The sequence below is a fragment of the Ictalurus punctatus genome, chromosome 8 (genome assembly GCF_001660625.3).
Source record: "Ictalurus punctatus breed USDA103 chromosome 8, Coco_2.0, whole genome shotgun sequence".
NCBI classification, from domain to species: Eukaryota; Metazoa; Chordata; class Actinopteri; order Siluriformes; family Ictaluridae; genus Ictalurus; species Ictalurus punctatus.
In genome coordinates this window covers 14,481,056-14,507,959 of record NC_030423.2, presented here as the reverse complement: position 1 = coordinate 14,507,959, position 26,904 = coordinate 14,481,056, and the positions used below count along the sequence as shown (strand labels likewise).

The 26,904-nt window shown below is 38.7% G+C and overlaps 1 protein-coding gene across 3 annotated transcripts in view; it reads left to right on the top strand.

Annotated features, from left to right (window-relative positions):
• The window catches only part of slc36a1 (solute carrier family 36 member 1), a 39,800-nt gene that overhangs the window by 5,168 nt on the left and 7,728 nt on the right, over positions 1 to 26,904 (top strand). For 2 of the 3 annotated variants that reach the window (XM_017474500.2, XM_017474501.2), the window contains 8 exons: positions 105 to 195; positions 421 to 509; positions 1,727 to 1,816; positions 3,582 to 3,666; positions 5,549 to 5,767; positions 8,010 to 8,108; positions 8,295 to 8,461; positions 9,990 to 10,159. In XM_017474500.2, the coding sequence (XP_017329989.1) occupies positions 105 to 195; positions 421 to 509; positions 1,727 to 1,816; positions 3,582 to 3,666; positions 5,549 to 5,767; positions 8,010 to 8,108; positions 8,295 to 8,461; positions 9,990 to 10,159 (1,010 nt within the window). The remainder of the gene's footprint in view (positions 1 to 104; positions 196 to 420; positions 510 to 1,726; positions 1,817 to 3,581; positions 3,667 to 5,548; positions 5,768 to 8,009; positions 8,109 to 8,294; positions 8,462 to 9,989; positions 10,160 to 26,904) is intronic. The other variant, XM_053682148.1, reaches the window with a different exon arrangement.

The following is a 26,904-nucleotide window of genomic DNA, read 5'->3' as shown; positions in this document are numbered from 1 at the left end:
TTTTTTATTTTTTTATTTATTTATTTATTTATTTTTTAACATTTGTTATTCTTGTGTGAACAGGTAGATGATGTTTCATGGTGTTCTATTTATCATCTTTGCAGTTTCTTACAGATATTAATTCATTTACTGAAAGGAAACATCGGTACAGGACTGCTCGGCTTGCCTCTAGCTGTGAAGAATGCAGGGCTCGTGGTAGGATACAGCAGATCATTTCAACTCTATTACATTAATATGCATTTTCAGCTATTACCTCTGCTCTGCAGTTTGCATGTGTTTGATTGTGCTACATTGTAAACTCTGTAAACTTTCATGTACATTCTATTGAAAAGACCGAATTTATGTGCAACTTGTTAAAATAACCAATGCATAACCGTTTCAAATGAGATTTCATTCATCTCTTTAAATTGTTCTTGGCAGTTGGGCCCTCTGAGTCTGCTGGTGATGGGCATTGTGGCTGTACATTGCATGCACATCCTTGTGAACTGTTCGCATCATCTAAGCACAAAGTAAGAGTGCATCCTGGCCAAAATGGCTACTTACTGTTTATTAGTTGCCCGTGGAACTTGTTTATTACTATTACATATTACATTAATGTACTGATTTGAGACAGTTTTTAGGTTAAAATAAGCAAAATGTAAACATAATAAAAATAGTAGCTATAACTAAACTTATACATTAGAATGTGAAATATATTGTCCTGGCTTGTTCAAAAGACAGGAGAGAGAAAGGAAAAGTCAAGTCTAGACAAATCACTGTTTAATACATGGTCACATGAATCACTTGTGCAGTGATCAGCAGTTTTCTGTGTGGAATCTTCTTGGGCTATGTGAAAATTGTACTACACATACGAGTGTGAAAAATACTCAGCTAGAATAGAAACACTGCATAACATGATTTTATTATATTTGAGATGAAGCAAATCTAAAGCTTTGTCATGTTCACTTTAATTTGTGTAGTTTGATCATTTAGGTAAAGTATTTTATTTAACTAAAGAGAAGACACATGATTACTGGAGGGATCAAATTTAGTAGAGTGTCAGAATCATTAGGAATGTACTAATGAATGTACCTCACTGTCAGTGCTGATAATGGACTGAAACACTGAACCAGTAGTGAATCGGATATGACTTATTTGATTTTACTGACGATTATATGCCATGAATTGAGCTTTGTGCTTAGTGCAGTGTGCCTAGAGGCTTAATAAATATAATGACAGGTAATTTGACTTTGATCTCGTGGATATGGGTGCAGGATCTCCGCAGTGAAGCTGCACAACCCTAAAGCAGTTTGTGGTAAACACAGTAAAGCAGAACAGCTAGCTCAAGGAAAAACTCTATCTGTGAAACTAAAATGTAAGCGACTAGACGTAAAGGGTGCAAAGCAGCGTCTGACCTATTCCCATCACTTACATTTATAGTCATAGCTTCTCACTCTACTATTTGACAAAGTTCAGTCATGTGTATTTAGAACTATGGACAATTGCTTATAGCTAAATTCAGTGAAAACCAAAGCAGCTTAGTATGGCAAAAAACACAATCATACATAGTTATTCATAGATTTGCATAACTACGAAACTACAATGTTTTCTGAAAAATTCATTCTTGGCTATTTTGAATTTTTTGAACAGGTTTGACTGAAATATCTAAAACATCTGTGCTTAGGGACATTTATCCAAATCCTCAAATTAACAGAAAGTTTGACTTGCTGATTCTTTTTTTTTTTAGGTTAGGAAAGCCATTTCTGTCCTATGGAGAGGCAGTGGAATATGGGATGGAGAATGTGTCTTGGTTGAGAAGGCATTCTATATGGGGAAGGTGATTGTGCGGTTATTTTATATTGGAAAGATGATACATGATTGAAAATATGTGATGGTGTTGTATATCCTCTAATCTTCTATTTGGTTCTTTTGTGTTGATGTAAAGTAGTTTCAAAATCATATGCACCTTAAAGGAATAGTTTGGTGAAAAGTCAAATGTGCACAATTTCCTGCTTAGTCAAATTGTAGTGGATCGGCTAAAACATGTATGGACATGATTGGCATCCAGTACTTTGGTTTTGCACTTGATCTATGAGGGTAAGAAGTAATAGAAGTCTATCTCAGTGAAAACCTTTCTATAACTACATGCCCAGATCTTTTCCTGTTCGTACTTGCTTAAAACAGTGTGTGTGTGTGCATGGTGCAATGTAATGGCCTGGTGTCTTACTGAAGATGAATGAATGATTTGAATGTTTAAAGTGAAACTAAGTTATCAGAAACATAACATTCAGCGTTTTTAAATACAGTTCTACTACCATACTGTGCTAATAAATAAATAAATATAAATAAGGTGATTCAAGTGTCCAAGATGGCTGCCCTATAACAGTACAGCATTTATCACAACACAATGGGGCTCTGTTTATTTGTAAAGAATACAGTGAGTCATACTGTATCCTAAACCATTCCAAATCTGACATTACTGAAAACTGGATTAAACAGTTGTATATTTATTGTATAGGGGCTAAGATTTCTCTTGAAGTGGAAATTTGTGTAAATTTGATTCACCAAACTACCGTGTTTAAATCATTTGTCAAATGATCATTTTCTCAAGTATGAATAGGAATAAAGATGAATTAAGCTTGCAGGTTTAGGTGTTCAGTGGTAGTGTTGGCTTCTAAGTTTGCAGTTAAATTAATAAAATAAAATAAATTTGTATCAAAGTGGCAAAAGAATAATCAAGCTGAAAGCTTAGTGGAATTTAATCCTGCTGAATGGGTCTGAGTGCAAAATAACAACTATTGGTTTAACACTGTTGAGACAGCACACACCCACTATGTAATCATACAACATGGTTGTAGTTTAGAGAAAATCAACAATGGTTAGATTTTAAATGGGTTCGTCTGAATTATGTATCTTGTAGCGTACTTCCACTTAGAGGTGTATATCTGGGCTGAGAGCCAACAAAATAAAAGGAGTGGGTGGTCAGGTATGAAACTTACAGGACAAAGAAAGACCATGTTCATTAATATAGCAGCATATTAGTTTCAGCAGGGTGCTCACATGTCATGCTTACTCATTCACCTTTAGTTGCTGCTTTATCCTGGTCATGGTCCTGCCTGTATTTTTGGAAATAGAACCAACAGATTTCATTAGCAAAGAATGAGGCAAACAAAAATAAGAGGTTGGGTGGGATTGGCCAAACTTTCTGTGGGAACAGGCAGGATTGTGCAGGAATGTCAGCGGGAGAAGGCGGGAACTGGTTTTAAAAAATAATCCTGCACACACCACTACTTCTGGTACACTGTGAGAATGATAATTATTATCAAGACACTGCAAAAGTATCCTGTGGATGCATGCTAATGTTAGTAGTTTGGTACTGATCTTGGAAAAGTTTAGCAGACATATCACATGACTTTTATATAGCAGACTTATAACTTTTAACAGACCACCTGAGCACTTGTCCTAAACCACATTGATATCATGTGATATTGAAGACTCTTACTAATGTTACATTTTCCTGCTTGTTTTATATTATTAAGTATTAAAAATGTGGATCATGGCTAAATTAGCTAAAAATACATTTGAATTGTTTGTGTTGCTAGACGTCTGGTAAATTTGTTCCTGATCATCACTCAGCTGGGCTTCTGCTGTGTGTACTTTGTATTCCTGAGTGACAATTTTAAACAGGTCAGTAGTCAGTCAGAAGACATGCCTCAGTCAGTACTCATGCTGTTGCTGTGTTTGTGTGTGTTTGTGTGTGTGTGTGTGTGTGTGTGTGTGTGTGTGTGTGGGGGGGGGGGGGGTTCTGATTTTGTGTATATCGCATTCTAAATAGTTTTACATCTTCAATGAAATGCAACATAAAATAAAGGCAACCTGAGTAAACACACAATACAGTTTTAATTATTATTATTTTCTTTTATTGAAGCAAAAAAAGTTATCCAACACCTATCACCCATGAGGAAAAAAGGATTGGCCCCTTAAACTTATAATCTGGTTGTGCCACCTTTAGAAGCAATAACTGCAACCAAACGCTTCCGATAAGTGGAGATCAGTCTTTCACTTACTTCTAGGACTAGGATTTACTCCTATGCTTTGGATCATTGTCTTGCTGCATAATCCAGTTGCATTTGAGTTTCAATTTACAGACTGAAGACTGGACATTCTCCTTTAGGATTTTCTGGTAGAGAGCTGAATTCATGTTTCCCTCAATTACTGCAAGTTGCCCAGGCCCTGAAGCAGCAAAGCATCCCCACACCATCACACTACCTCCACCATGCTTAACTGTAGTTATGATGTTTTTTTTGTGGAATTCTGGGTTTGGTTAGATGAAATGGGATTTCTGTGTTCCAAACAGTTCCACTTTCTACTCAAATATCCACAGAACATTCTCCCAAAAAGTTTGAGTATCATCAAGGTGTGTTTTGGTAAAATTCAGACGAGCCTTAATGTTCTTCTGGGTTAGCAGTGGTTTTCACCTCACCACTCTTCCATGGTGCCATTTTTGCCCAGTGTCTTTCTGATAGTGGAGTCATGAACAGTGACCTTTATTGATGCAAGAGAGGCTTGTAGGTCCTTTGACATTGTCCTTGACTCTTTTTTGACTTGCTGGATGAGTAAATGAGCACTTGCTGTGCTCTTGGAGGAATTTTGGATGGTCATTCACTTCTGGAGAGGTTCACTATTGTGCCGAGTTTTTCCATTTGGAGATAATGCCTCTCACTATGGTCCTTTGGAGTCCCAGAGCCTTTTGAAATAGCTTTGAAACCCTTCCCTGATTTATGTATTTCAATCACCCTCTTCATCATCATTTCTGGAATTTCTTTCAATTTTGGCATGGTGTGTTACTAGGTAAGACCTTTTTAAACAACTTCATGCTGTTGAATAAGTTCTATTTAAGTGTTGATTTGATTGAACAGAGTTTGCAGTAATCAGGCCATTTTAATAGATTTGGGGTATTAGTAACTATGGGGGGAAATACATTTACACACAGGCCCTGTTGATGTTGGATTACTTTTTTGCTTCAATAAATAACATTTTCATTTAAAAACTGTATTTTGTGTTTACACAGGTTGCCTTTGTTTTATTTTGGATTTTGTTTTCTGAAACAATTTAGTGTGAGATACACAAAAACAGAAGAAATCAGCAAATACTTTTCCAATATCAAGAATATACTGTATGTTGGGTCTCTTTGCTTATTATGTTGTTGCGATTTTCCTTACCACCAGAGGGCACTGGAGGTGTTTGTTGGTATTCTTGTTTTTGTCAAAGAATTAGGCTAGTCAGTAATGTACTTGCACAACACTGTGGTTCCTCTATCGACCCAGAATACAGCTGTTTCTCTGTAGTAAACACTGAGAAACACAATAAGTGTGTGAACACAATTCAATTATTGTCATATGAACAAAAATATTATATTACATACTGGCCTATAAAAATAAGTTTTCCTGCAAAATGTGTAAAACCTGTCAATGTATAGGTGTATATAATTCTGTGACTGGATTTATTTAAATGAATTACTTTTAGACGCACACCTTCAGAAATTCACATTAAGTCATGTTTTGGTCAGGTAATTGAGGCAGCCAATGGGACCACAATGAACTGCAACACCAATGAGACGGCAGTGATTGTTCCCAGCTTTGACTCTCGCATCTACATGGTTATCTTCCTCCCCTTCATCATTGCTCTGGTGTTTACTCGCAACCTTAAGTTCCTGACCCCTTTCTCTTTCATGGCCAACGTGGTCATGTCTGCCAGCTTGGTGCTCATCTACTACTACTGCCTAACGGTATATATACACACACACACACATACACACTCTGATGTGCTTTCAAGGTTGTAATAGTGATGTACAAATGCACCAGTTATTAGCATCCTTTCATAAGCGTTGAGATGCTTTTCCTATTTATTTATAGTGAATAAGAATTAGTTCAATGTTTTTTCACTATAAAAGCCCAAAATGTTATATAATAACTTTTATACTACTTGAATTACTTAAGCATTATTCTCATCAGTTTAATGAATTTTATTTTTTATTTTTATACAGTTTCTACTGTGGTTTTTTTTTTTTTTTTTTTTTTTTTTTCTTTAATAATTTTTCATGCTTGTTTTATTATATATCTAGGTGCCTTGATTTAAAAATTAGTTTTGGAAGGAATAAAACATGACGGGACATGATGTTCTATCGGCGCTGAGGTTGAATATTTTCCAATAACAGCATGTCCCGAAGTGTGTTATTCTGTTAAACAGCAGCAATTTGGCATTGATGACAATTAGAAACGTATTTAATCATGTATTTTTTAAAACTGTTTATACTTACATTTAATGTCGTGGTATATTGTGAAAGTAACTTATATTATACCATGTATGTATGCTATATAAATGGTCATTTTGTCACCAGCCCTTCTTCATTTTCTTTAATGTAACCATTAAGACAAAAAAATGCAGCTTGTCATGTTATTGAGAAACCACAAAAAGTGCAAAGCTCTCTGTGATGAAAACTTTCCCATGGTGGAAAATGTACTGACCTTACAAAGTGTACAAAGTTTTAAAGTTTCACAATATCAACAACTATACACTTTTCTTTGTTAAATAATGTGTTTATTAGTTTATTATTAGCCTTAGATTTTATGGATACAAGTCCATTTGAATGAGCTGTTAATGAGCGATAATGTAAACCTGTGATTTGAATTGCAGCCGGCACTGTTGTCAGAGCTGCTGTTATAGAAAATTAATCAACACCCTCTGAAGAATCAAAGTTGAGAATTCAACAGCGCTGTAGTATCATTAAGCAATATCGCACTAATAAGAGAGCAGTTATACTGAATATCAGCATGGCTGTGAGTGGCCGTAGACATGAAGCCGAAGTCTGAGTGCCGTAGCTAATCAGTATAACCGCACGATTGCGAGTGCAATGTTGCTTTTACACAACAGTTCTCTAAACAAGAAATTAATATCCAGTAAGTTACATTTCAGACACAATATGCCCAAATGTTTTATTTATTTTTAGTGGAAATACTTGATCCCAAAGAAGCTGCCTTCACTTTATAGCTTGCTAGTTAGCCCATGTTGATTTTGTACATTCCTGTTAAAGGTGCTTCCTGTGAAATTGGCATCCCTTCTTCCTTTTTCATCTTCATCTGACGTTGTTTGCCATGTCTGCTGATAATGTCACTAGCACTGCTGTAATAACGGTTTTGAATTAGGAAGTGGAAATTTTACGAGCGGAGTGATGCACACAGTGAAACCTAATTTCACAATGATTATAAAATATCTAGTAGTGAGTGTGCTTAGGCCAATTCTCTCCGGACACACTTCTTCTCTTTCTTGAGTGATTGATATGGATGAAAAGGCAAGTGAAAGCAACAGCTCCTTGAGAGGTATTTTACTTTAATCTGCATTGGATTTGCAATGGTGCAAGCAGTTTTGCAGCACAGACATTTTCTCCCTTATTGAGATTCAAAGGCAGTACACACCTCGTCCTCCTCCTCTTCCTCCTCCTCCCTGCAACATGCCGCAACACACCACTGACCTTTCCTCCTTGTTAGGTATTCAAGTGGCTCAGAGGTGAAGATTTGACACTAGCAGGTGACAAAGAAAAGTCCATAATTACATGGACCTAGCTTGAGAGAATACTTTATTGATCCCCACGGGGAAATTTGCTGAAAATTGGGGGTGAAAAAATCGACTCTATTGTTCTTCAAAAAGGAGAATCATAGCTTTTAGCTGATAAGCTTTAAATGGGGGAATAAGTCTCACAGATTATTGGGTAAAAATTAATCATTTAAATTCCACAATGTGCCCCATTTCACTGCCTTTCAGTTATCGATTGAAGATTTCTTTTTCTCAATGCTATCTTTCTGCCAGCTTGTGACATTTCTCATGGGGTTACTAGTGAGCTACCCTGAATCTAGCATTGATTTATTTGCCTGAAAATTGTCTATTTTGTTTTCATGCAGAACAATGTACTATTCACATGCTTATCTGACTAGCTTTTTCAATATGCTTTGTTGTTGTTTTTTCCTCCTCAGCATATTCCACACCCTGTTAACCTTCCATTGGTTGGAAAACCTGGTGACTACCCTTTATTCTTTGGAACTGCTATATTTGCCTTTGAAGGAATCGGTGTAGTGAGTTGGTTTTTTTTGTTTTGCTTTTTACACCATTTTACAGCTTTTAATCCAATATCTTGCTAGAATTATGAATTATTAAACTCATCAAAAGTATGTGTGTGTGTGTGTGTGTGTGTGTGTGTGTGTCTCAAAAATATAATTTATTTATATTTTTCTTTCATAATCTCATATGTAAACCCACAGGTCCTGCCACTAGAGAACAAAATGCACAAACCTCAGAACTTCAGCAAAGTGCTGTACTTGGGAATGGGCATCGTCACCATGTTGTACATCTCCCTCGGCACCATCGGCTACATCTGCTTTGGTGCACGCATTGGGGGCAGCATCACACTCAACTTACCTGACTGCTGGTGAGATTTGTGCACACGTCTGCATTTTACAGTTGGCTGAACGCCACATCTTGCCTGCTGATGAAAAAAGTGTGCTCTTTGTATTTTAATCTCCTGTATATTATATAATGCTGTATGGTCCGGACAAGCAAAGCACCACCGGCTGAGTGAGTGTTCAGGTGTTGAAAGCAAACATGGTTTCATTTTAATTTGCAGGAGTGTGCCATCTGCTGCTCTCTGTAATCGAGTTTGACAGCGTAGGCAGGAGATTGCTCTCAGCCTCTCTCCAGCCAGCTGTGCCAATATGTGGTCTAAACCGGTCACTGAGAATGGAGCTGACCAGAATAGCTATTGCAAACCTCAGCACGTGGCTCAGAATATAGTCTGACCTCTCAAACCTGTATGTGCGCTGTTCTCTTCGGGGAACGATGAAGATGTAAACTGTGTTCAAGTTACACAGGCAGAAAAAGAGATGTCTGCCAAAGCTCAGATAAACCTATAATAATGTCAAGGAGCAGTCATATTTCTGTGTTTCTTTTTGTATTCATATTCCAGTTCATCAACTGCATTTTTACACTTTCAAAATGTAAAAAATATATTTAATTACAAATAAAACAACACCGCAAAGGCACTCTTGACCTTTCTCATAAATCAGTATGAGCTCAATTGCAAATGTTTATTGGGTTATAACATGGATTTGAATCAACTGAATGCCAAATAAACACTAGGTTCTGGGGCAGAGCCTTGTGTATGTGGGGGCATCCTAAAGGAGTAAAAAAAAAAATAATTCAAATTTCATTTAACCATTAGAGACATAATCTTGACAAATTTTTACATATCTCACCTAATACTCCTTTAATGATTAATGATCTCTTTAAAGGTGAAACATTATTGTGAAACTCTTGTATGGTAGAATCAAAACTGACCAAAGAAATTACACTTCTATCTTTTTGTAAGGAGTAGCACTTGGTTGTGGTTTAAATTAGTTTTTAGTTAGAAGTAGTTTTAAGAGCATCAATCACTTGTGAAGAATAAGTAGTGTGCTTCTATAGTAAGCCAGTATGTGATAGGGGTAGCATGACTACCAATGTTACTGGTTGACCAGCAATTCAGAAAAGTAGCTGACGAGTCAACTAGTCTTTTTTTTCATAGTTAAAGTAAAAATGGTTTCAAAGCATAGCTATTTTTAGACTTTTTTTAGTGGGATTAAATGCAGTACACTAGCTACACTGTTAATGATGAAAATCAATATATCATAGTAATACATCAATGTATCATTAAATATTACACTATTTAAGGATGCACCAGTTCTTGGCACTTGCATGGATGCATGGCAGCTGAAATTGTGAGTTCCGCAAATGAGAGTGCGCAGCATGGAAGCTCATGTCCGTTTAAAGTGCCCTACCTATTGATTAAGGTTCAGCCTTCCTTGGATGGAGGATGGGAGGTCTTTCAAGGTTGCCAGGGTTTTGTTTGGTGGCATATTTGCTTTGTGATTTACTGAACCTGATTTTCTGGATCTACTGTTTTTGTATTTATGCTTCTGTAGGATGTATCAGATTGTGAAGCTGCTGTACTCATTTGGGATCTACATCACATACGCACTGCAGTTCTATGTGCCAGCCGAAATTCTGATTCCCCCAGCAGTGGCACGGGTCAGGCCCAGGTGGGCACTGCTTGTGGACCTCAGCATCCGTGTGGGCCTCGTCCTCCTTACATGTGAGCCAAAATACAAAAAAACGCATCAAAAAGCCTAGCACATTCCCACCTCTAAAAACCCCACAAGTATAATACTTTGTAAAAATCTATATATGTGGCAACCTGTAAAAACCTGTCGGATGTTGTTGTGGAAGAATTTTGGAAAATGGCCAAAAAAGAAACTCTGTGGAAATGTGGAGAATCTTATTTACTTTCTAAACTTGCCTTGGTTGTCTATCTGCAAATATTATATTGGTGCCAGTTTAACTAACACATCAATAATAACAGTCCTATCTTAGTGTAATTTCTTGAAACCATGAATTCCAAGCTTTCATCAGGTTGTCGGATAGAAAAAGACATCAGCGTAATCAATTCAGTTTGATACCAGCTGTCAAAAATATAGATGATGCTCATATGCTGCAATTAGAACAGAATCTTTAAAGCAGTTTTTCACTTTTGGGGAGTGACCAGATTTTAAAATGCTTACTGTTTAATTAAGTTATGTGCAAAAGAAATGCTTAGTTCAGGAAAGCCTGTACTTTTTAATATGTAGGTATACCACATGGAAATGGTTGGCTTTTTTGACATATTTGGAAAAGCAAACATTTGATCATCTTTGAGACAGTGCCTATTAATGAAGTTGATATACTTGAATGAAACCACAAGGAAAATAATATATTCAACAGAAATATCAGATGAAATGGGCCATTCCATAACCCTCCATTTCTTCTTTTTGAGCCATTCCTTGGTGGATTTCCAAGTGTGCTTAGGATCATTATCCTGTTGAAAGGTAAACTTTCAGTTCAACTTCATCTTTTGAACAAATGGCCTCACATGATCTTCAAGCACTCTTCAATATGATGCAGAATTCATAATTGAATCAATAAATGAAAGCTGTCCAGTCCCTTAGGCAGTGAAGCAACCCCAAACCATAACATTTCCACCACTGTGCTTCACAGTTAGTATGAGGTGATTCTCCTAAAAAGCTGTCTTTGATCTGCACCAAACATGTCTGCTGTTACTATGGCCAAGCAACTCTCTTTGATTCGTCTGTCTAGAGCATATTACTCTGAAAAGTCTGGTCTTTGACTATATGCTTTGACTACATGCTCATTGGCAAACTGTACTCTCACGTAGGTCAAATTCTCTTTCTGATTATAGAAGCATGCACTTTGACACCAACAATTGCAAGACTTACTAGTAGATCCTGTGATGAAATGTTCGGGTTCTTGGAGATTTCTTTTTGCATCAGACGGTCTGCTTGGGCTGAATTTGCTGGGACTACAAGGTCATTTGAAATCTGTGCCATTTGTAAATGATTTTCCTTACAGTGGAATGATGTATTTCAAATAATTTGGAGATCTTTTTAAATCCCTTGCCAAACTCTTGGACATCCACAACCTTTATTCTGATGGCCTTACAGAACTCTTTAGATCTTGGCATGATGACACCACACACCTCAATAGCAAAGGGTACACCAGCCATTAGATATGAGAGGGGTATAAATAAGACAGGTTCCACCTGCACTCACTAAGCAGGTTCTAATCACTGGCACCCAATCTTGAACACCTGATTCTAATTTTATGGATTTGAAGGTGTGATAAATGTAGGGGTGTACTTACTTTTTCCATATGGCTGATCTATTTTTTGTTCATTTAAATTGTGAAGATTACTGCAAAATATCAATTTTATGTAATTTGATAGAATATATCAACTTTATTAATTGACACTTTTAAAGAGGATCAAATGTTTGCTTGTCCAAATATGTAAAAAAAAAAAAAAAAAAAAAAAATTCCATGGGGTGTACTTATTTTTTCACATAACTGTAGATGTAGTAGAAAATGTCAAAATTGAGGGGTTTTCCCTGGCCACTGCACATATTATATTACACCTTGGACATTTAAACTATAATTCACAACTTACTGAACCTCATATGTACACTATATGGCCAAAAAGTTGTAGACAACTGACTGTCATACACAATTATTCTTGTTGAACTTCCCATTGGCATGCAGTCTGTGTTCTAGTTCATTCCAAAGGTGTTCACTGGGATTGAGGTCATGGCTCTGTGCATGCCACTAGACTTCCACATCATCCTGACAAACCATGTTTTCTTGGATCTCGCTTTATGCACAGAGGCAATATCATTCTAGAGTAGGTTTGGACCTGTTAGTTCCACTGAAGGTAAATTTTAATGTTTCAGCATGCAAAGACATTCTATACAATTGTGTACTTCCAACTTTGTGGTAAGAGTTAGTGGAAAAACTACATATAGGTGTGATGGTCAGGTGTCCACAAACCTTTGGCCATAAAGTGTATTACACTACACTAAATTTCAAATATACTATATCATGCATCACTTCACAACTAAACTACAACTAAGCCTCAAACTTGACACCTATTAGACATTGGATATATTACACTTCTCAAAAGCTTACATATTCCTCATCTCATAAAATCTCACACATTCCACACTACACATTACACCACACTGGGTAATGGCACTCTATAACTGTACCCTGTATGCATCTTCCACAGTCCTGAAGCAGATATTGATATTTGTGCTATTTACTTTTCTTGGGTAAAATTTAATCTGTCAATTGCATGCCGAAGGAGCTTGAAATGTTCTCATCAGTGGATCTTCATACTCTACGTGTATCTAGCCTTCACATCAGTTCATTATAGACTGGAAGGGTGCCAATAATTCTGGAGTTGCCTGTGTAAAAGGAGCGTAGAAAGCCCTAACTGTCTGTAATACAACAGCTTTTGGTTAGATGACACGGTGGTACAGCAGGTAGTGCTACCACATCACAATTCCGAGGTCTCCAGTTCAATTCTGAGCTTGGGTTAATTGTCCGTGTACAGTTTAGCATGCTGTCCCTGTGTGCTGAGTTCTCCGGTTTCCTCCCACTTCCCAAAGATATACTGGTAGGTGGGTTGGCTACTCCAAATGTCCCCCTAGATGTGTGTGAATAAGTATGTACATGGTGTCCTGTAATGGATTGGTGTTCCATCCAGGCTGTATTTCTTTCCCAGCCCAGTGTTCCCTGGGTAGGCTCTGGATCCACCAAGATCCTGACCAGGATATAGCAATTACTGAAGATGAAAGAATGAATTTAATGAACTTTCTTACTCTGTGAGTTTTGTTGCAGAAGTATGGACTTGTATAGCTGGAGAGCTGTAGACTTGCTTCAAAAGTCGAAATGCAATTTTCTATTCTGAACTTCCTTTCACAAAGTGTGAAAGATGTGCACTGTAAAAGGTTCTTTTCCTAGACACCTTGTTAAAATACTCATGTGAAAGGGGGAAAAAATTAAACCTACACAATTGTTGGTGTGAGAGCCCTCATTTTGGGTGAATTGGAATATGGTTTGTTTAGGAGCAAAAATGCCATCTATCCAACATCACATTCTGAACCTCTGTGCTGTGGAAGTTTATCCTTCAGAAATATTGTATCAAAGCATGGATCAACTTCAATCTTCAGACGATGGTTCATTAGATATCCAGTTCCCTCAATCTTTAGCTACCATTCATTTTTTGTGTCTGAGGGTAAAGCTTTACACCTAATATAGGATTTTTGAATGGAGGACTACTGAAATGTCCTCACTGTTGTGTGATGTTTAATTGATGGGCCATGGTGTGACTGTATGAGTGTGTGTGTGTGGGGGGGGGGGTTCTCAGCAGGATACTGACAGTTGCAGTGTGCATTGTGAGTGTGTGAGTGTTTGTCTGTGGTGAAAACAATCACATTCAATCCTGCTGAAAACACAAGAAATTGCTGTGTATTGCCAGTGATTTGCATGGCACGTATACTTACCATTCCCTTTATAGGTGGCCTATTTTTAGGAGCTCCAAAATATGACATTTCCTATTTTCATGATGTATTGGTTTTTGGGTTTCTTAATCCCCATCAGGCTGTGGACTCTTCACATGGCAGCTCACATAGTCCATATCATTAGTAGAAGGCAGTTTTTTTTTTTTTTGCATCCAGAATTGTTTGTTTGTAAGCTGATTGCTTTTGCTGTTCCGCGCACTTGGAATAACTGAAATTGGGTAGGAGTGTCACGAATCGTGACGGAGCAGAGATAGGACGGATGCAAGTGCTGGATGAGCAGTTGTTTATTCGAAAGAGAGACAGGCAGACAAATCCAAAACGTGATCCAAAACGTAATCCACAAACATGAAAGAGGTCAGGTGATTGGCAAACAGGCATACACGGGGCAAGGCAGGAATCTAGGTCGATAAACAAAACAAGAAACGAACTATGACGAGGGACTGGAAGCGGATAATTCGGCGCGAACTAACTCTAAACATGGATCGTGACTATGATCCAAACTGAACTAACTCTAAACATGGACTGTGACTATGAATACGCTACAAACTAAACTAACTCTAAAGTATTCATTTTCCACGTCCGAGCGACATCCTCGACTGAACAGGCAGGCTGAGCGACGACCTCGGCGGAGCAGGGAAGCAGGGCGACGTCCTCGTCGGAGCATGAAGGCAGAGCGACGTCCTCGGAGGAGCAGGGAAACAGAGCACTGTACTCGGCAGAGCAGGGAAGCAAGGCGACGTCCTCGTCGGAGCATGAAAGCGGAGCGACGTCCCCAGCTGAACTGGAAGGCAGAGCGAAGTCCCCTGTAAGACCAGGGAGAGGAGCATGGGTCTCCGTGCGGCCAGGGAGAGGAGCGTGGGTCTCCGTACGGCCAGGGAGAGGAGCGTGGGTCTCCTCGAAGCAGAAGGGGGGAACGATATTTGCCATGGAGCAGGAAGGTTGAGCGACGACCTCAGCTGAACAGGGGGACTGAGGCTCTGAGGTCACCAGGTGAACCTTGGGCATGGGCGGAGCTTGGGTGGCCGTGTCAGTAGACTCGGGCGTGAGCAGAGCTTGGCTGGGCGTGTCAGCAGACTGGGGCGTGAGCAGAGCTTGGCTGGGCGTGTCAGCAGACTGGGGCGAGAGCAGAGCTTGGCTGGGCGTGTCAGCAGACTGGGGCGTGAGCAGAGCTTGGCTGGGCGTGTCAGCAGACTGAGGCGTGAGCAGAGCTTGGCTGGGCGTGTCAGCAGACTGGGGCGTGAGCAGAGCTTGGCTGGGCGTGTCAGCAGACTGGGGCGTGAGCAGAGCTTGGCAGGGCGTGTCACCAGACTGGGGCGTGAGCAGAGCTTGGCTGGGCGTGTCAGCAGACTGGGGCGTGAGCAGAGCTTGGCCATCTGGATCAGCAGGCTTGAACGTGAGCTCAGGGACGAGAGGCCTGGCTTGGACCTCAGGGACGAGAGGCCTGGCTTGGACCTCAGGGACGAGAGGCCTGGCTTGGACCTCAGGGACGAGAGGCCTGGCTTGGACCTCAGGGACGAGAGGCCTGGCTTGGACCTCAGGGACGAGAGGCCTGGCTTGGACCTCAGGGACGAGAGGCCTGGCTTGGACCTCAGGGACGAGAGGCCTGGCTTGGACCTCAGGGACGAGAGGCCTGGCTTGGACTTGGATTTCAGGGACTTGAGACTTGACTTGGGCGTCAGAGCCTGGAGGCTTGACTTGGACCTCAGGGACTGGAGGCTTGACTTGGACCTCAGGGACTGGAGGCTTGACTTGGACCTCAGGGACTGGAGGCTTGACTTGGACCTCAGGGACTGGAGGCTTGACTTGGACCTCAGGGACTGGAGGCTTGACTTGGACCTCAGGGACTGGAGGCTTGCCTTGGATCTCAGGGACTGGAGGCTTGCCTTGGATCTCAGGGACTAGAGGCTTGACTTGGATCTCAGGGACTTGAGACTTGACTTGGATCTCAGGGACTTGAGCTCTGCATGAAGTTGCCTGTAGTAGTAGGTAAACGGCAGGGCAGGTTCGCCTGCCAGACTTACCCCCCTGAGAAGTTGTTCTAGCTCATCCTTCGCCTCCGGACACCCGAATCGCACCATGAATTCCCCCACAAACTGTTCTACACCGTCCAGGTTCCTACAGTGCTTATCCAGTTTGAGCTGCACCCATTGACTGGCCGGTCCAAAGAACCGGGACCACATGAATCGGAGCCAATGCTTCTCCTCTGGCTTAGGGTCTAACAGGCTGGCGAAATAGTATCGACAGTCTACCAGAAAATACTCAGGGGCACCGAAAAATCCATCAAATGGATCAGGAAGCTCCATAAATGTCCATTGTGGGAAGTGGACGGAGTCCATAGCGGGGACGGTTGGCGTCCACTTCCAGGTTCTGCGTCTCCTCCATTCTCCTGCTGCATCCATGTTTTGGTGGAAGATTCTGTCACGAATCGTGACGGAGCAGAGATAGGACGGATGCAAGTGCTGGATGAACAGTTGTTTATTAGAAAGAGAGACAGGCAGACAAATCCAAAACGTGATCCAAAACGTAATCCACAAACATGCAAGAGGTCAGGCGATTGGCAAACAGGCATACACGGGGCAAGGCAGGAATCTAGGTCGATAAACAAAACAAGAAACGAATTATGACGAGGGACTGGAAGCGGATAATCCAGCGCGAACTAACTCTAAACATGGACCGTGACTATGATCCAAACTAAACTAACTCTAAACATGGACTGTGACTATGAATACGCTACGAACTAAACTAACTCTAAAGTATTAATCTTCCGCGTTGTGTGCTGGGAGGCGCGCCGTATATGTGCGGACATGATCAGTGTCTAAACCGCAAGCAGCTGAGAGCAATTCAGACCCACGTGAAATCCCAGCCAATGACAGAACAGGGAGGAGACAGAAACATAAACAAAACACATGTGTCCAGATGTCATTACAGTCAACAACGGAAAAGCAGGTGCTCGCACATTCACGCTTGGAGCACGCTGCTTCAAGGGGGAATCGTGACAAGGAGTTACAGAATGTAATTTGTATATGAGAAGGGAAGTTGGAAAAATCCTTTGGAGATTATTTTCACATCTCTGAACATCTCTTATTTAAATTGCTTCATTTTTTAACATATTCAAACTAGGCATAAATAGACCAAAATGTAAACATAGTCATTTTGGTTACCGATGATTTTTTGTGATTGAACGGTTAATTGAAGGATGCAGGGCCACTGACTGTAGGTCAGTAACCTGAATCTTTATCATATGCAGTGTGAATTGTTTTGAAGTATGTTGAGTAGTGTGTTTAATGAAAACGTGGAGCTGCTACTCATTTTAAATTGGTACAAGATCATCAGTAGCCATTGAAAACTCATGTTGCCACACATTTACAGTGCAATTATATGTATAGTAAATGGACTAGAGAGAGGTGGAGGCCAGAGCACACTAATTGTGCTCAAAAATAGCAACAGCACCAGATTAGACAGAAGTCATTAGTTTTATGAAGGAATATTAAGGGAGTAATACAATGCTACTATCTGCATCTGTACCTGTTTAGTGGCCCAAACATTTTTTATCTGTATTCGGATTTAACACAGATGTTGATGGTTATTTTGTGGTTGTGTTTTGTTTTTGGTTTTTTGTTGTTGTTGTGTTTTTTTATTTTTATTTTTATTTTTTTTTAAACTAAATATAAAACCTACAACTATGCCCACAGACACACTGAAAAACAATGTGTCGAGTTCATAATTGGTCTCTATTATAAATGTTCATGCATGAGACTGTTCATGCAATATTGTGCAGTTATTATTTTTGTCTCTGCCTGTCTTGGTATTTTCTAATAAATTTAGTTGTTCTATTTCTCTAAGTAAGTAAGTAAATCACTTTGAACCCATAGGGGGCATTATGCACTGATTGATGGGTCAAGTAGGTCAAGGGTTTTATAGCCAAGCTAAGCTGCTTGCATCTGCTTTTAGGTGAACTTGGGATGCATTCGGTTCATGCGTCATGTTATGCATGAGAGTGGGGTGCAAACTTAAATGTGCAATTTAGGACAACACACAAAGTGCACTTATCGCCTTCATACATATGCATCGGATCGCAAACAAAGACAGAAATTGGCATGGGGTGGAGAGATGGAAAGAGCTGCTGATTACATATTCTGTTTCATGTGCTATAGTTTGGCCAATTCATGGCAGTCAGTTTGTGTGTTGCTAGAAGCCTTGCAAAACTGGGATACTTGTCAGGTTTTGAAATATATGACAAAATATTTGTAATACTATAGAACCATTTTGGAACCTTGGTAAAAGAACTCCTGGTTTCAGTTTGGCCATTTTTCTCAAGGGGATACGGCAGCCGTGTTCATAGCATGTCTGGCAGGAGCACGCATCAGTTTTCCTCACATTAAACAAGATCACATGTCCAATTTTTCAAATATTATCAATAGTCGATCACAATGAAAAATAGAAGAGGTTAATTGTACATTTTTATATGAAGTAACTAGCTCATTCTGTACACAGACATCTTTTTATTTAAATCAATTCAATTGACATAAATGGCGTATCAGTCATATTAATGCTCTCCACACCGTTGTCCTGACACATGTATTTATTTTTTAGCCTAGTATCTTCAATACTGCGCTTCCTCTTAAGCGCCGACCTTTTTGGCAGTTCTGGTTGATCATTCCCACTATTTCCCCCACAGTGCCTTTTTAAACAATTTGTGTTTAATGCAGAGCATGTGCAGTAGGCAGTCCCACATGCAGTTTGCATGATGAGCTAGTACCTTAGTTAACTGAATGTTATTTCAGACACTCTGTAAGCACATTTTGTATCTGTTTGCTGTGCCTCCTCATATATGTACCTCTGTGTTACTAAAGTTTTGATTAGATTCCTATAAGCCAATCATTTTTTTCCCCAAATACTGAACTAAACTTGACTAAAGCTAATATTTGCTTCCATCTGAAAGAATTTCTTTTCAAATTTATCTCCCATGTTTGAGAGAATTTTTTATTATTATTATTATTATTATTATTATTAGACAGTATTTGTAGCCAAGGAACAAATCTGATATAGGTGTTCCTGAAAGTTATTGATGCAATCCAGCACGTCATGGGCAGGTAGTGTAAGTCTGCACTCATGATTGGTGCTTCTCTTTTAAAAGATTTAGGGGTCTCCAGAAAGCTTGTTCAACCACTTGTTTGACAGAACTAGGCCTTGAGCAGGGATCATCAGTTAGATTTCATACAAGTTTACCTTACATTGATTGAAATGTTTCCATTTATAAACAGTGCACTTCCTCTGAAATAACAATAGTTTTGTACCCAATGCTCACTGTTTTGATATTCAGTCACAGAAAAAATATGGAGGAAAGTTTATATAAAGTACATATATACTTGAGTAGGTCATAAATGCTATGACCTACTAAAGGATTAAATTGAACATATCACTAAATGAAACAAATTACCCAATGGTATCATTTTATAAATAAATATTGATGTTATCACTACCTGCAAAATAAAAGCAATGCATAAGTAGTGTAATAAATAATAAATTATTATTGACAATAAGGTTAGTAAAGATATTCATTTTCATCAGAAGTGGTCCTGTTTAAACTTTTAAAGGATGGGAAAGGATCTCACAGACAATGCTTATGCACAATGGTGAAGCCCTGTTACTATGTTCATACTCAAGTTGCATAGTGATATAGAATCGTGGTGACTGTGCAAAGGAGAGACAGCTTTATCCATCCATTTTCCATACGCTTATCCTACAATGCACAGGGTCGTGGGGGAGCCTGGAGCCTATCCCTGAGAACTGGGCACAAGGCAGGGCACACACTATACAGGGTGCGAACCCATCGCAGGGCACAATCACACACACATTCTCACACTACAGACAATTTAGACATGCCAAACAGCCTATAACGCATGTCATTGGACTGGGGGAAGACACCGGAATATCTGGAGGAAACCCCCAAGCAAGGGGAGAACATGCAAACTCCACATATTACAGAGCCAAAACAGTACAAAAACTATTTTGAGACTGCACTTAATACAAATTTTTTCTATTCCTTAAACTAAACTTTTAATATCTTTTATACCCTCCAGAATGGTTCGTCATTTAAAAACCTTCTACACAGAATAAAGGGGGGGTGGGGGGGAATCGTGTGAATATTCACACTGAAATAACAGCACTGCAAGTTTGTTAGACTCAGCAAAGTCTGCAACCAGCATCAAACACCAAAGACTCTCCACTGAATTAATCACTGGAGAGGGCTGCTTTGAGCTGCCTTTTTTTTCCTTTAGGGAGATGAGAGGGGGAGGAGGAAAAGTATTCTGGCATGTACTGCAGGAACCTCAGATCTGCTGAAAAAAGCCACAGGGTTTCATCTGGTGTGTGGAACTGGAGCTCCGTTCCTACCTCAAAAAGATTGCATGTGTACACTAAAGGAAAATCAGAGCCTGGGTTGAGCTGATACTGTGCAGAGCAATAAGAATGGTATTATTATTATTATTATTTTTTTTTTTTTTAAAAAGACATGGAAATGAGACTGGCTTATTTAGGGGTAGCAGTATAGTTGCTGCTTGACTTAACTAACAATGCAATGGAAACTCATTTTGACTTTGTAAGTACATGGTTTTTGAAGGGGGATAAAATCTGTTATGCAATTTTAGCAATAATATCAAGAAAATGCACAAAAGAAAATACTGCAATAATCAGTGTCCCTTTTTCTCTTCTTCATTTTTTGTTAGTCTAACCTCATATATTTTATTGGTAACTCACAAGGACATGCAATTTAGCCTTAACAAATGGAAAAAAAATATTGTTTTTTTGTTATTGTAGCAATAGTCCACCTTTTTGTATTATTTATTTGCAGTTTGTTCTACCTCAATATCAGTATTGTATGGAATGAAATTTGTGCCAAAAAGAACATAACTTTTTTCAAGAAACAAACACAAATATACAACGAGACAATTAACTTGTGGAGCGTAAACAAAAACTCCAGCAGCGCATTCATAAACCATTATTAGCGAAAAGGAAGCTAAGAAAAGTGGTAACAAAGAGTGCTGTTTATTTGAAGACCATGTAAAATCTTTGCCACTAAGTTCACAGTTTTCCATTTCAGTGTTTTTCTTCTTTCTCATTGTATATTTTTGTTTGTTTCTTGAAAACTTGCGTTCACTTCTTTTGGTATGAATTTAATTACATAGTATTGTGTTATTCATATGTAATTTTGCATATTCACAAAGTGATATGCATGCTTCACTAAAAGAAAATGAGGCAGTGTAATTGATGCTTTTGGACGTTGGAAAATTGACTGGCCTTCTCCATGGTGCATGTCAAATGCATGAATTTTAATTTTTCGCCTGTAGTAAAGTGATGGTGTAAGCTTCATGCTCCAACTGGCATAGTCTTTGCAGCACATGGTTAAACTGAACATTTATCACTTGACTAAAATGTAAATTTTCCAAGCGTGTTCCCTGTTGGTTCCTTGCTTGCAGTTGTGTTTAGGTATTGATGGTTCATGGACAAATAAGCACTGTTAGTTAAATTGTCACTGTATAAAACTTGTAACATATAATACACATTGTCACAAAGCAGCTTTACATAAATCCAGATGAATACCTAATGAGCAAGCCAGAGATTGTAGTGGAAAAACTCCCTGAGACAAAAGGTTGTTGACAAACATGTTTTATTTTAATTGTTACTGACAAAATTAGCACAATTATTATTGTAGCAGAATGCATTCTCCCTACAGGAAGAAGTGGTCTTGGCTCAGGTAGACCTCTGTGTATGTGTATTCTGTTGATGGAAACCGGAGGGATCATTGCCCGTGCCCACTTTTGTCATGTACTTTGTCCTGGATTCTCCTGTCACCATTGGCAGAACAGTGACTGCTGAGCACCTGGAACATGGTGTGGTGTTTGCCCTGGAGCTGCTTGACTGACCTCCTGTAGATTTTTCCCATCAGCACGACTGCGTGCTATTCAGCCATGTGTGGAGCTAAAGCAGATGACTGAAAACAGAGAGTCTGTGAGAATGCCAGATAAGAACAGGTGAACATTGCTGAAATACATCTTCTATCAGAATATGCAGTAGTCACAAGATGCACACTTGTGTGTTGGAGGTTGGTATGTTTTTATATCTTGGTGGGGACCAAAAGTCTCTACATTGATGGGAATATCTGAGAGTTTTGACATTGGGGGGACATTTGGATAAGCATTAAAAAAGCCAAAAAGTTTTAATTTGGTTTTAGAGGTTAGGGCATGACCTAAATTAGCTTCATTAATAATAATGTCATTGGAAGACAAACGTGTGCGTACAAACTCTGGGCATACTATAAACCATGTCTGAATTTGAAGCAAGATTTTACAGACTTGGAACCAATTAAGCAAGGGAATAATTGGCAGACAGTGGAATTTTAATAGTAAGCAGATAATAATAGCTTATATTTCCATCCATATTTGATATACTGTCCTAGGTTTGAATGATTTCTAATGTACGTCTGGGCAGTTTTACATTTCACTTACTAAAATCCATTTTTCCAGGTGTGTGTAAATAGATTTCAGTGCTGGAGGTGCTCCATGGTGAATCTCATTAAATTTTGTAATTCATTTTTTAAGTCAAAATATTAAAATGTCATTTATAAAGTCTACTGATAATTAATGACTCAAAAGGCTCAAAATGACTCTAAAGATCAGATAAAAAATAGTGATAGAACAGTTACAGAATATAGAGTGAAGTTTAAAAGTTTCAACTAAATTGAGTCCCTAAAAATAAATGATTGAAAGAGTACAAAACACACTGACTGTAAAAGTGTTGGTATTCTAGTCTCATTATTAATTTAAGTAAAAGTAGTCAAGTAAACAAGTTATTTGGTGAAAAACTACTTGAGCAATTTTTACAAATTACTTTTTCATGTCTATTGACACAACTAATCAAAAAACGTTCTTTTCATTTTGTTCTTATGTTAACTTTGCAAGTAAGCTATGCTGAAGTGAACACCACCTTGATTATCAACAGCATATAAAGAAAGGTATCATTAGCTGTCTAGCTAACTTGAAACCCCAACTGAAACGCCAAAAGACAAATGCTGTTGAGGTTTCAGTAGAAAAGAAAGAAGAAAGCCTTTATTTGTCACCAAAAAATGCAAACAGCTATTGTACACAACTCAAACCAGCTATAATAATCATTATTCTCTGATGCGTTTTAAGAACCCAGTTAGAAATTTGAAGGATCTGGAGAGATTCTGTATGGAGGAATGGTCTCATATCCCCTGCCATATATTCTCCAACCTCATCAGGCATTATAGGAGAAGACTTGGGGCTGTTTTCTTGGCAAAGAGAGGTAGCACAAAGTATTGACTTTTTTTCACAAGTGTATCAGGAATTGTTTTTTTTTTATTATTTTTTATTTTTTATTTATTTATTTTTTATTTTTTATTTTTTTTAGTCAACCCTAGTGGGTGACACTATTCCACTCTGTTGGGTGCACAAGTCTACTATGTGCAGAGTAATAAGAGCACTTGCTTTGTCATTGTGTATGCATTCCCATCATAGCCTGAACAAAAAAAAATAAAACCTATCTACCTATCAAAATAAAACCTAATAAAAATCCTGTGGGTTTTGATGCCACAATCTTTGCAAAATAAAACGCCTACCTGTGGATATCGAGGAATGATTGTTAACAGTAGGGGTTGCTACTCCATTCTTTTGACATAACAAACAACTGAGAATAATGATTTAAACCCCAGACAAGTGCTTTCTACTTATTCAGGTGCATGGAGGTAAGAAAGCTGGTTATCAGAATATGAAGAGTGTGATGTGTTTACCACTTCATAGACAAACATAACAGTAGAAACATCCAGGAATGTAGTTGAAGCAGTTGCTTGCACTGTGCTGTTACATAGAAGGTACCTCTTGTAAAGGAGGAACATGTTATTTGGAATGATCAAATAATAAAAAGTCACAAAAGTTTTATTAAAACAGCAAGAGCTATGAAATAGTCGAGCAAGAAGCTAAACAAGTTGAAATGTATGAGATTGCAAGAAAGTAAAGAACAAAATTACACATGCATCAGTTATTGATTTCAAAAATGTAATTGTAGAATTATTTGGTTGTTGCAGTTGCTTTGCAAAGATGTATCTGCCAGAGTATAGTTTCTTTTTTCATAATAGTGTAATTTCATCTTTTAATTTCCATATTTGCTTTTCAGAGTGTATGCATCCTCTTGATGCTGAGAAGTGTTTTATTAGCTCTCATTTACTTGGCTAATAGTGGCACTGTCATGTCATGATTCTTGGACATTAACGTCTGTTTTCACAGATGTGAAGGGTGAAGGTCACAGGTACAGAGAGAATTGCTGTGGCTGGAGCTGAGAGGGTTGGTATGGCTGAAGATGATAGAGTTGGTGTCAATATAGCTGAGAACATTGATGTGTAGTTAATAGAGGTCGACCGATTGATCGGTTTTACAGATTAATTGGCACCAATGACCAATTGCTGGAAATATCGGTCATCTGCAAAAATCCACACAATAGTTTTTCCTGGTTGTGTCCATTTAGAGAGCGGCTGAGAAGGGTCCACTGTCATTATACAGTACGAGAGTGGCCTCTAGAGGCGAAATGAAAACTCGCTGACAACTTTTGTTGTGTTATTTGAAGTGTTTTTTTTGTTTTTTTGTAAGTTCAGCAATGTTTTACTTTTAGTGTTTTTTCATTCAGTATCAATTTTACAAACGGTTGATTCATTGGTTATCGGCAGGTACTGCCCAATTAGATATTGGTAAAATCCACTATCGGTCGAGCACTAGTACAGTAGTTAAGTGTTGTGTGATTGTAGCAGAGGGGGTTAGTATGGCTAGACCTGAGAGATTTGGTTGTAGAGGACTTGATGTTGCTAGAGCTGAGAGGGTTGGTGTGGTTGGAGATGAAGGTTTGTGTGTAGCTGAGTGTTGATGTGAATGGATTTGAGAGTGTTGGTATGTAACTGAGATTGTTTGAGTGGACAGAGATGTGTGTTGTTAAGCGGGTCAATGTGGCTGAAGCAGGGTCATGTTGCTGGAGCTGCAGCGATCGGTGAGAACACTGGTGTGTAGATGAGAGTTGGTGTAGCAGAGTAGGCTGTTTGAGGAACAAGAATCCTGCCCAACTATGTCATGACTAAATGTTGAAAACATTTTTTTTTTTTATTCCATCTCCAGCTGAAGTGCATTTTTAAAGCACTCAATTTCTTTGTCCCTCTCTATAAACGGAGTGGAGTACTGAGGGGTGAACAAAATGGAGTGATTTTAAAAAATACAGACAGCAGATGACTTTTGACAAATATTGGTGTTTTTTTCCCCAGTTTCTTTATTTCTCTACTAAACATTTCTGTTCTTCATTTTGACCTAAAAAGATTTCCAATAGCATCAAGGAAGGCAAAAATGACTCCCTGATGGTATAGCTTGTCTCATTTTATTTTATGTTCCTAGTTGCAAGATCATTAAAAATTTATTTTGTTGAAGCAGATTGAATTTTTTCTATTACTCAGTCAGGCTCTGTAGTGGTTTGAGCTGAGGCATTTCAGCCTTAGTGCTTTGATGGACTCTTTTTAGGTTTGAGAAAATTATTTGGTTTCTCAGCTGAAGGAGAAAAGCTGTTCATTAAATTGTGTATGCTCCATTTTTATTGGCAAGTAAAAGTAATTACTGTAACGTTGGTAAACATTTCAGCTGTCCATGAGCCCACAATGAACTGGTCACATTTAAAAAAGGAACACTTTGCCTTGCCTTCACCCATATTAAATCGTGGTCACTCATGGACACAGTCAGTTCAGCTGTGTATGAATGTCTGCTGCCTCATGTAAGGCATTTTAAAGCAAACATTTAGATAGGTCAGTAGGAAATGCTACACCAAGTCGAACAAATCTATTTTTGATGGCGGGTTTCAGTTTAAAATGTCTTGGTATATTAATTGCTGATATGTTACCATGAGTCTAAAGTGTCCGTAGTGTATGAATGGGTGTGTGAATGTGTGTGAGATTGTGTGCCCTGCGATGGACTGGCACCCTGTCCAGGGTGTACCCCGCCTTGTGCCCGATGCTCCCTGGGATAGGCTTCAGGTTCCCCCGTGATCCTGAAAAGGAGTAAGCGGTTGAAGTTGGATGGATGGATGGATGGATGGATGGATGGATGTTACCATGAATACCATTGAAAAGGGTCTTTTCCAAACTCATCCACAAAGAGATTAAAGTTCTACCATTTGACATATAATGAACCCTGGACAAGCACGTCAAAAATCTTCATTAAGTCATACAAAGGTAGTCATTAGATACAAAGCTCAGTCATATTTCAGTATGAACGGGTTCTGCGTATGTCTTTTATTTTTTATTTATTTATTTTTTTATTTTATTTTTTTAAAGGATGTCTCTCTCCAGTCTTCTGCCTTATCCAGAACAAAATAGTGAAACTGGGAGATCGATGAATCCTCTAACAGGAGACACTTTACATTAACACTGATTTTATTTTTACATCCACACGTATACTACATTATGCCAGTACTTAACTAGTATAATAGAATCAAACCAATTCCCTTGGAATAACCAAAATCAATTCAATTAATTTTTATATCTGGTTTGCATTTTCTGGTTATAAATTGTGTTTGTGATCTTAAAGCAGAGGTGCAAAACATGCAGGATGATGAGTCAAATATGGGGTAAATCTCCTTAGACAAAACTGACTGATCTACTAGTTTCTGAAGTGGCTCAGCCCTAGGATTTAAATATTTGAAGGCACTATAAAGCCAATCAAAGTAATAAAAAATCATGGCTAGTATTCTGGGCACAGATACTCACGCTTGTAGACTTATGGGTCTGAGAACTTGGCACAATCCACTTCCACCAACTACAATGTTGAGTGGTACGGTGGTGGTCTTGAAGCAAAGTATTTATTTTAATAATTTAGTTAATATTATTTCT